The sequence below is a fragment of the Osmerus mordax genome, chromosome 21 (genome assembly GCF_038355195.1).
Source record: "Osmerus mordax isolate fOsmMor3 chromosome 21, fOsmMor3.pri, whole genome shotgun sequence".
Lineage (NCBI taxonomy): Eukaryota > Metazoa > Chordata > Actinopteri > Osmeriformes > Osmeridae > Osmerus > Osmerus mordax.
Genome location: NC_090070.1, coordinates 8,779,322 through 8,790,066, shown reverse-complemented (window position 1 = coordinate 8,790,066; position 10,745 = coordinate 8,779,322). Strand labels below are relative to the sequence as shown.

General features: G+C 47.2%; 1 protein-coding gene across 1 annotated transcript in view; it reads right to left on the bottom strand.

Annotated features, from left to right (window-relative positions):
* Positions 1 to 10,483, bottom strand: part of LOC136965232 (inactive rhomboid protein 2-like) — a 21,524-nt gene extending 11,041 nt beyond the window's left edge. The window contains exons 1-6 of the mRNA XM_067259299.1: positions 10,363 to 10,483; positions 7,665 to 7,801; positions 2,916 to 3,071; positions 1,257 to 1,417; positions 679 to 862; positions 1 to 145 (exon numbers count right to left, since the gene is read on the bottom strand). The exon at positions 1 to 145 is cut by the window's left edge and continues 71 nt beyond it. Of these exons, the coding sequence (XP_067115400.1) occupies positions 1 to 145; positions 679 to 862; positions 1,257 to 1,417; positions 2,916 to 3,059 (634 nt within the window). The 5' untranslated portion in view covers positions 3,060 to 3,071; positions 7,665 to 7,801; positions 10,363 to 10,483. The remainder of the gene's footprint in view (positions 146 to 678; positions 863 to 1,256; positions 1,418 to 2,915; positions 3,072 to 7,664; positions 7,802 to 10,362) is intronic.
* Between the last annotated feature and the right edge of the window lie 262 nt (positions 10,484 to 10,745).

The following is a 10,745-nucleotide window of genomic DNA, read 5'->3' as shown; positions in this document are numbered from 1 at the left end:
CGGGGCCCGAGCGCTGGCTGGTGAAGGAGCAGAGGGAGGTCACCCCGGGGGTCAGAGGCCCCATCGCTGTGTGGGGGGTCCGAGGGCCGCGATCCGGCTCGTCTGGGTAGCGGAAGGCCCTGCCCCGGGCCAGGGGGTCGACGATCTAGGGAAGAGAGAGCCAATACTCAACACAGATCCATATCAACATCCTCTCTTTAGGAACTGAGATTTTCCAAAAGATACACTGTAGGATATTTATTATCCTAGCCTGACTTATGTGTTCAAATCTACCCATAACGTAGGCCTTCTGTTGAAAGAGAAGTATTCAGGAAAGAATCTGTAACAAAAGAGTTAGTGATGACAAAGAATTCACAAATCTGTGGGGCGTCTGTCTGTGTGAGCGTGTTTGTGCGTGCGTGAGAGAGAACGTGTGAAAAGTGTTGGCGTGAGAGAGAATGTCGAGGCTTGTTATGAAGCCTTGCCAGGAAGCCTACCGAACGCAGATGCAGGTGACGGAACCGAACCGTGTGTAAACCAAGCCTCTCTCTCTCACTCTCTCTCTCACTCTCTCACTCTCTCTCTCACTCTCTCTCTCTGCCTCCCTCTCTCATACACAGAGTGAAAGAATATGCATATGACACAGTGAAGACCAGGAGGCCCACTCAGTGTGAAATGCTGCGTAGCTGCTGCTGCTACCTTGGGCATCTTGGAGGCAGCAGGTGAGTCGAGGCCCTGGTCCATGCTGCCGATGGTCTCCGGCTCCCGGTACTGGGCCTTGAGCTTGCCGTAGCGCTGGCTGCAGTGCCGCAGGCTCTTCCGGTGCCATAACTGCTGCTTGGTCTCGCAGTCCTCCCCCACGCCAAACCACTGGGCTGTTCCTCTGGAGGGGGGGGGGGGGCGGTGGGGTATGGGGGGAGACCATTTGGGATAGCCATAAGGAAGGAGAGAGAGAGGGAGGGAGGCAGAGAAATAGAGAGGCAGAGAGACAGAGAGGGAGGCAGAGAGACAGAGAGGGAGGCAGAGAGAGAGAGAGAGAGAGAGAGAGAGAGAGAGAGAGAGAGAGAGAGGGAGGCAGTGAGAGAGAAAGTTAGGAGAAAATTAGGACGTGACCATAAGTGTATCATATGTTGCATTAGGGTTAGACACAGGCACAAACAACAGGGAATCTGCTGGTCGGACCCCTAGGCTTCCGGAACCTTCCTCCCGGAAGGTCCACATTCTAGCTCTCATGTCTCTCCTTCCCCTTACACTGACACACACACACAGTCTCCTACCTGCGTATGCTCTGTGACAGGGAGGTCTGCCTGCGGAAGGTCGCCCTCCTCTCCCCGGCGGAGCCGTCTCCCCCTCCTCTTCCTCCCCCTGCGGAGCCGGCTTCAGACAGGGGACTGGCCTGCTGCACACTCACACTCTTCTTCAGGGACGGACGCAGGAGCTGGACAGGGGGACAGGCAGTTAGCACAGGACCACCGAGACATGCGGCTATGCTAAGTGGGATAGCCGCGGACACATGCTAACAATGACCAACGAGGTGAAAGAGGAGGAACTCGTCCACTCGCGCACACAATACAAGCTGCGCCAATTAGAGTGACCCGTAGGTCAACGGAGGGTCATTAGTCGTCGTATTCTATTATCCTGGATGCGGTGGCTTCATTAAAAGCGCATCGTCTTGCCGTCACGGTGAGATGGCGTGTCGGCGTGTCGCTGAGTCATTCAGACAGTTAGTGGAGCGTGGGGAGAACCATATGGTCTGTCTGAGAGGGGACTAGCGGGGCCCGGCTTGTTAGAGAAGAGGGCTTTTACGGAGAGAAGCATTGGAGCATCCCCTTGGTACAGGCTTGGGCATTCACTCACACACACACACTCCAAAGAGTGGGATTGCGCGCACACACACACACTCGGAAGATTGTGAGAGCGCCACACACATGCAAAAAAGCGGAAAGTGGGATCGCACGCACAAACACACTGCAAAAAGCGTGAGTGCACACACACACACACACACACACAGAGACGACTATGATGATTTGTGACAAGGCGGGGTATAGGAAGTGCTTCATCCATGAAGGAGCAGATCATTTGGGGCTAAATAACCACTTAACGTGAAGGGCTCCCCCCGGGCCGGGAAGACATTGAGGAGAGGAGAAGTGAGTTATCCAGGACAACGGAGGCCTGACAAGACCCAATCCACTGACCCCGGCTTCACTCCTCTCCACTCTCCCCTCCTCCAGGCTCCTCCCTGAAGTAGACACCCTCGCCCACTGGGAGTTTGAGGGAGACGTCGGAAAGCAGCATGGAGGCACCGGGAACGATGCAACGCGTCCAGACAAATCCCAACGTAAGGAATTCCAAATGTGATTTTGAAGTTGCTTCATCCCGTCTATCAAAGAAAGCCTGTGGCTGCGTGGATTCTTCCTCTTTTCAGCTAAACTGTACCATAGCTGGGGGTTATATAAGTGGAAATGGGATGTGGAAGACCCGGACGGGTTACAGAGCCTGCCTGCCAGCTGTCCCAAATGCCAGGCTGTCCAATGATATTACATACATGGAGACTGGGGAGGTACCATATTACTCTGTGTTTATGGTTAGGTCCTTTAACTGGGGGTGGGGCCCCCAATAAAACCCAATAGCTAGCTCTGGAACGGCAAAGAGCATATGGAACCACGCAGTACTGTGTCTTAATTATACTGGATGGCTCAATAAAGATGGCGAGATGGCGTTTCAAGAGCAGACATTCCTGTATGCTCTCTTTCCTGTTCCAAAAGCCAGTATGTTGGACTGAAGACCCCTCTACAAAGTCTCAAGCAGAGTTAGAAGGCGTCATAGCCGTTTGGACCTTGATGTGCTTTAAATGTGTACAAAATAAGTCTGACAGGGATGTTTTGAAAGGGATTTGAAAGAGATAGGGTAAAGGTCAAGGGTCAGGGTTGTGTCACCTGTTTCACAGGATCAACTCTCTCTTGCTGCTCCTCTTCTGGGGGCGGGATGGCTATGACCAGACTGGGCGGCTTCTTGCTTTTCAATCGGCTGTCTGATTGGCTGCCGTTGGGGGGTGGCTCCTCCCCTTCCTGCGACGACATATTTTCTTAGCTCTGAGGAAAGGACGTGAACATACATAAACAAGAACAAATTAATTTTGGGGAAATAGTAATGGGAACTAAACGAAAAACCACACTATACTAGCAGGGCTGCCAACTGTCACACATTGGCCGTGAGACACGCATTTCAACCAGTTCATACATAATTTTGGTTGGCCCCACCAAATCTCACTCCAAGGTGACAAAGTTGGCAGCCCTGTACTAGCTATATTTTCAATATAATTGTCACACAATTTCCTGAGGTACTGTATGTTCTCTCACATCCTGTGTGGTTGTGGTCACCCAGCACCAAGAACCTCTGATTCATCTTGTCACAAAGATGATCCCAACAAATCGGTCACAAGATTCACTACTTCAATAAGCCACACAGACACCGCAGAGGAAACTGTTTTTAGAAAAACTGACCTTTGTTCCTTACGTTTATCTAAAATATCAGTTTCCCGCTTTCACACAAAGGCTATCTGCACTGAAAGATCCACATCAAACAACTGGAGATATCCCTTCCTGGAAGCCTGCTAAATTTAAGCTCCACTGTGTCAACATGCCACTGTGTCTTAAATCCACAGCCATGCCATGGCAAAGAGCATCCAGCTATATGTGGATTGGGTCAGTAGGCCAGAGGGGAAACCTTAGAACTTCACTTACAGAACATTATAGGCCTTGGTATAGCCTCCATCAGCAGGAGACTAGGCTAAGCTAATGCTAAGACTAGGCTAAGCTAATGCTAAACTAATGCTAAGCGCACTCAATAGCTACTGCCCTGCTCTGAGTAGATATAGTTCATATGACTGGGGACAGCTCCCTAGAGAGAAACCACCCACTAATGTCCTCTATAACCATCAAAAGAACAGGTGGAAACTAATGATGGTCATAACAAACAAGGTTAGTTTCTTTTCCCCCCCCCCAATACAATAATAGCTCCCTCAATGTCCATTTAATCTAATGAAAGCGTGGGCCAGCACACACACAGGCACACACACATTTTTCTGATTTCCCAATGCAATTAGCTAATGGGTTACTGCCAGCTTCAAAGCCAAGTGAGCTTTTAATAGTTTTGATGTTGGGACAGTGACCAGTCTATCCAGTCTATCCAGCCATTGATTAGAGCATGACAAGGCCCTGAACGAACAGTGTCGGATTATTTTGAAAGGTGAGACAATAGAGGGTTCAGTACATTTTACATTTTTAGTCATTTAGCAGACGCTCTTATCCAGAGCGACTTACAGTAAGTACAGGGACATTCCCCCGAGGCAAGTAGGGTGAAGTGCCTTGCCCAAGGACACAACGTCATTTGCACGGCCGGGAATCGAACTGACAACCTTCAAATTACTAGCCCGATTCCCTAACTGCTCAGCCACCTGACTCCCTCAGTAGTACTGCGAACGGAAATGCACACATACATACACACAAACAATGTTTACATTAATTATGTGCATTAAAGAGTACACATACAATACAATAAAGAATGAATGCACACATGCATATTATACATGAAAGAATAGAGAAAGAGAAAAAAGGACAGAGGATCACAGACAAAAGCGGATTGCAAAAATCATGTTTGACTCATCAAAGAGTCACATGCTTTGAGGAAAAAGGACGTTTTTTTGCTTCCAGTGAACAAGCAACAAATCACAAGACCCTCAGTTTGATTCATCACCGAAAATAACACTGGCTGAGGGGAAACACCAGAGCCTGAAGACAACAATCCACATAGCGTTCTTCTAACTCAGCACTAATTGCCAAATCACCAAATTGTGCAAAATAGCTTCAAGAAAATGTCAAGGAGTTGACTCGCTTTATTGGCAACTCCCTACAGTAATGACAGCCCCTAAAAACGGTTTGGTATTCAGACTAGAGTGGTTTTCTAACAGGACACTAATCTACTTCGTTCTCCCATGCTCAAGAGGATACAAACTGTTTGTTTGCTTTACCAAATGGGCTGATATTTCTCATATCTCCACAAAAACCACAGACAGGCAATGCCTTAAGCCTTCCTCTGATTGTGTAAAACCTGTGCCAGTACAGTCCTTACATCATCTCAGTCTTGGGGGGGGGGGGGGGGGAGAGGGGGGGGAGGGGGCGGGGGGGGACACTGAAGCGGGAAACATTACACCGAAGAAGTCAATAGCACTGGGGAAGGGCGGGTTGGTGGTGGGGGGGGTGGGGGGTGGGGGGGGTGGGGGGTGGGGGGGGTGGGGGGTGGGGGGGGGTGGGGGGTGTTCCTTGCATGCCAGGCAGCCACTCAGCTAATGAAATACCCAAGGCTTTCACTGATGTTTTATTAGAGGGGCCCAAGTGGTAGACGGTAACCGACCGGTGTCTCAGACGGCGGAGAGACTTCACATTAGTCTCCCCTGCGGCCGGTCGGCGGCAGGAAAATAGGATTTCTCTTCCATTTGTTTCTTTGAAGCTACGGCCGTTTGATCATTTGCATACTGTACTTTATCTTCCACGGTAAGCATGACTCCTTCTCTTCCCTGGAAAGGCTCCAGCAGTTCATTTAGTGTCCGGATCAATTTATCCTACAGAATGCCAGAACAGCAGTACAGAACGTTTCCAAAAATGCTGCCTTCTGTCAGATTATGCGAAGGATGAGAAAAGAGACTCCTGACACTCTAAACCCTTTGTTAGACCAGCGTCATGGTTACAGTACCATGGCCTATCTGGAACCATGTAAATACAGGTCAATGACCTGAGAAGGGTGTCAAAGGGATTTTCATCTGCGAATAAAAAAATACTGAAACACACTGAAGGAGATTAGCAAAAGAGGAACATTGGGGACATTTTCTATTTAACAGATAACCAAATTTGCGTGCAACATACATCTTTATACCCAGTGGGAAAAAATAAGTTGTTGGATTATAAAAGGGTTTGCTCTTAGGGAAAACTTCTCTCCACAGTTTCAGCAACAAAACCTTTTATCTCCAGACTGAGCAAGTGATCAATGTGTCATGTTTCTCCTGGTGGTTGCGTTTGCTTGATAAACATTCACCTGTAATAATGAACCACAAGTTTGTCTGAATGTGAGTACCTTCTATACAGTTTGGGAACAGCATCTGGGAGACAGTTAGACAATGGCTAAGAGGAAACTTGATTCTGTTCATTCCGCTTTATTTCCTGTCCAATCCTGTCTCCCTGTCCTCTATCCTCTCCCTCCTGTATTTTCCAATGGGGTTCGAAAAGCAGACGAGAACAGTTCAAATGACTCAAGCACACAGCCTGACGACATGCAACCAGACTCTCAGGCAAACAGTTCGACACAACCTCGTGAGTCACACACGTGTCACAGTACAGGAGGGACGTTCAGGGGTGAGTGACATCAGCCATTGTGCGCTTCTCTTCTCTTCACAGAAAACAGCCCGTCATCCCAACCTCTTCCCTGCAGACCTCCTCTCCCTCGGTCTCCTTCCATCTGTGCTGAAAGGCAGCATGAAGAGCACAGCTACAGCCATCCAGCAGGGTAGCATAGCTACATATGTACATCCAGCAGGGTAGCATAGCTTCATACTGTACATCCAGCAGGGTAGCATAGCTTCATACTGTACATCCAGCAGGGTAGCATAGCTTCATATGTACATCCAGCAGGGTAGCATAGCTTCATACTGTACAGTAGAGTAGCATATATACAGTAGAGTAGCATATATACAGTAGGGTAGCATATATACAGTAGGGTAGCATATCTCTCCGTATATAGGGTAGCATGTCTACATATACACAGTAGGGCAGGATAATTCCATATATACAGTAAGGTAGCATAATTCCATATATACAGTAAGGCAGCATAATTCCATATATACAGTAAGGCAGCATAATTCCATATATACAGTAGGGTATGCTTCATGAGGTGCCTGCCCAGTAGTAAGGGTTCTTTATCAGAATTGTATGAATGAATCACTTTTCTTCCTTGTGTTTGGGTCTTTGGCGGGACTGTGAACGCGTGTCCGTGTTAGCGTGCGACTGTGATGCCAAGCTCTAACTATTGTCGTGCGCCAGCTGTCGTCCCACACGTAGCCTTGGAGACAGGCAGGAGCAGGTCGTCCCCCCCCCCCCCCCAGAAACGTCAAGGTCTGCGAGCTGTCTGAACTTGCTAGCCACTCAGGATAGACAGCCACCTCTGGCTCGGACCCCCACAGCCCCCGAGGGTAAGGGGGGGGGGGAGTGTAGGGTGGCGTCAGGTTTCTCCTAATCTGTGTTGTGGACTGGGTTTGCTCCAGCAAAGCATGCTCGGGGTAATCTGAAGGTTCCTTCAGGAAGGGTTTGAAGAACCTCCAGGCACCACTATGACTTTTAGGTGGACAGTGACTGAAGGGGTCACCTGGTTGTCATGTTCACAAAGACATGCGCTGAAATATGCCAAGTACCATAGTACCACAGTACCAAATCATTATGGCTTCGACCAACGAACTGACCCCTAACCCCAACTGAATATTGTGCAAAGGATAATTCAACGCACACTACTGAAGGAAATGACAGAGGATATGAGATCATTTTGAGGGGGGGGGGGGGTTCTCAAATGATTTGCTGAAACTCAACACCATTTTTTGTCACATTCTGTGCCGAGGAAAAGGCTGCGGGGTTCCCACTTACTGAGCGATTCGACAACAGGGCTGGGTGTCGCCTGACGAGCCGTCACAACTACCCTCGAGCGTTTCCAGGCCAAAACAGGAACTGTCCGTCAGAATGCCTTCTCACCCTGCCATTCTGCGAAAGTGAACCGTCTTGTCCTGAAAGAGAGGCGAGAGTAAACCTGGATGAACGGAGAACCGCAAGCCTTTTTTGTCAACGTCGAGATCTTTCGAGGGCGTCTAGTTTCACATCCCACGTACCCTTCAAAAGAAGGCCAGGAGTTGGCGAGTTTGTGCGCAAGCGTGAGCAGAGCAGAGATAGTCATCTGTTTATCCCAGGAGCGGACACAATAAAGGCCCTGCGAGTCATGAAGAGTAGGGCATGAGAGAGACCGCAGCAAGGCCTGTCTGTGGCAACAGAAACTACCCCTGCCATCTTGAATCCTAGCCGCAACTCTGTTGTGATCGGGATGACATCATTGCGCAACACCTAGTGTCTGCTTGTGATTAAAAGAGTAGCCTTTCCCCATCTCCAGTGGTCATCTGAATACATGTGTTGCTGTTTGATCCTGTACTTTCTCGATGTCTTTCTAACGAGTAGATCTCTTTAAAAAAAAAATATCCTGGTCTTGAAATCCATCTGGCACACACACTCCCTAGCATTCCACAGCCGAAAACCTGGATTCTCCGCTTTACAGAGTTTGCATGTCGAAACCTGCATGGCGGGCAGCTAACCACAAATACCACTCCTCCTACACCCACCATGACCCAATACGTCTGAGAAAACCCTCATACATATTTGATGCATGCACACACCCTCAGTGCTGTAGCGGTGCTTGTCAAACTACTTCCAAGATGGTGGGTCTACACTGCCAAGATGCCATGTTTTTTTTTTTTTTTCGTTCTTCAGCTTATAATCAAAGCAGCTATGCCCACAGAGTACAGAAGCACAGGCAGGCAGCCAGCCAGCCAGGCTTTTCAAGACTGGTATTGAGATAAAGCCAGGCTTTTCAAGACTGGTATTGAGATAAAGCCAGGCTTTTCAAGACTGGTATTGAGATAAAGCCAGGCTTTTCAAGACTGGTATTGAGATAAAGCCAGGCTTTTCAAGACTGGTATTGAGATAAAGCCAGGCTTTTCAAGACTGGTATTGAGATAAAGTCATTGGCTCACTCAACGCAGTGAGTGATCTTAAAAAGACACAGCAGGGGACTCCAGACACACGTTACAGTACATGCAGGCAGAACATTCAGTGACATTTCACACTCAAAAGCCTTTCCTCAAAGACAACACCGGGGAACTGGAGATGGGATCAAGCTTTTAGCCACCCGCTCTTGAAGAGAACCGCAATTAGAGTTCAGTGATAAAGATGTATTGAACCATTAACATGAATTGACTCTGTGCACTCAATTAGGGCTTTTTGAGGTTTTCTGTATCGCGTATTTGGTTGTCAAACCTAGAAGCTAATGCTTCAGGCGGAAACGTGAGTTGGCATGACGATGCAGGAAAGAATGAGCTACTCCTGAGCTACTCCTGGGATCAAGGCATGGTTGCTATGAGATCCACAAGGCCCTGCTAACAGGCGGACATGTTGCAGCACAACAGCTGAGGACAACTGAAACCAAGCGAGGCCCCCAGGAGGGGAAACCAGCAGCATGTCTACATACAAACTGTCCAAGAGTGGACTCTTGAACCAAATCAACCTGTGACGGGAATTCTAAATACCTATTTATCCAAAGTCAGTTCTCTTTCAATGTCTTCTAACAGTGAGTTACCTATGCTGTATTTGAATAGTTCAAAATTCTCTGCTATGCTTTTCTATTGGCTTGGTAACAGGTGCACTTGTGGTGTAACTGACTTTTCAGCTAGCAGCTACAGGCAGGTGCTGTATGGGTCAGTGTTTCCCAGAGTACACAACTGCCTACTATACTACACTGAGTTCAACTCAATTACACTACAGAAGACATCTCTTACTATGGCGTCCTTTTCATATTGGTCAGAAATCTACTGAGTTCACCTCTTTCTCAGCCTTGTAAACATGGTGTTATCTGACAAAGGGTTTCATCAATGACAATGTGTGAAATCTGGAAACTTAGACAATTGGAGCATCATAAGGCTTTTTAACAGCCTACAGTAAAATGCATTATATTAATTGTTTTGCATGTGGTACATGTGGCAACAATGGGAAAATAATTCCGAAATATGTTGCAACTGTGAAACAATGAACTACATTTATCATCCTGCATAATTTAAAACCATGGGTTTGACCATCGGTTGAATTTTCCCGAAGCTTTAAACTTTTCATGTAGCTTATGTCCATGATTAATAGACAAACTGCCAACGAAAGTTACATTGTCATTTCCTAATCAAATGTCAGTAACCGTTGGGTCAACATTCAAACCTTCCCACATTCTTTGAAGCAATTGAGAGGAAGTTTAACAGAAGTTGGAAGGTGGTTCGGAAAATAAAGAAAATGATAATTGTCCTGGACATAACAACGGATATATAATTGTCAGGCACCATCCATACAACTTGCTAAATATGAATTGACGTCTGTACCAACCATTTACATTAGGTTATCCACGAATGTATTTATTTTCCATGTGCAATGCCTTTTGGTTGTTTCCCTGTCCAAGACTGTAAACGCCTTTCTTCTTGACTATACCACATTGTGTTTAAGTCACTTGAATAAAAAGATACATTTGTAAAGAAACACTCACCTTTAAAGTAACCGTTTATGAATCAGTCATCAGATATTCCCGCCAAGTTAAAAAATTATGTTTCATAAATAACTATAATGTAGCGGCAACGTGTTAGCTACTTGACTTCCCTTCTTTCCTGATACTCTTGACTGCAGCCAGCTTCACAGTGGAGGAGGGCGGAGTTAATGGTCATACAGCTAAAGCTGTTTTAGTCATAGGCAATTATTAGTAAACCTTTATGAATAATGAACAACTATTTATCCGTTGTTGGTCGCAAAAAAATTGTTGGTCGCAAATAAGAGTAGAATAAGAGAGGTAAAGTGCTTCCCACAAACATCTTTGGAGAAAATGAATACAAATTGAAATCTAAATAACCTGGATTGACAGTGGGCATCCATAGA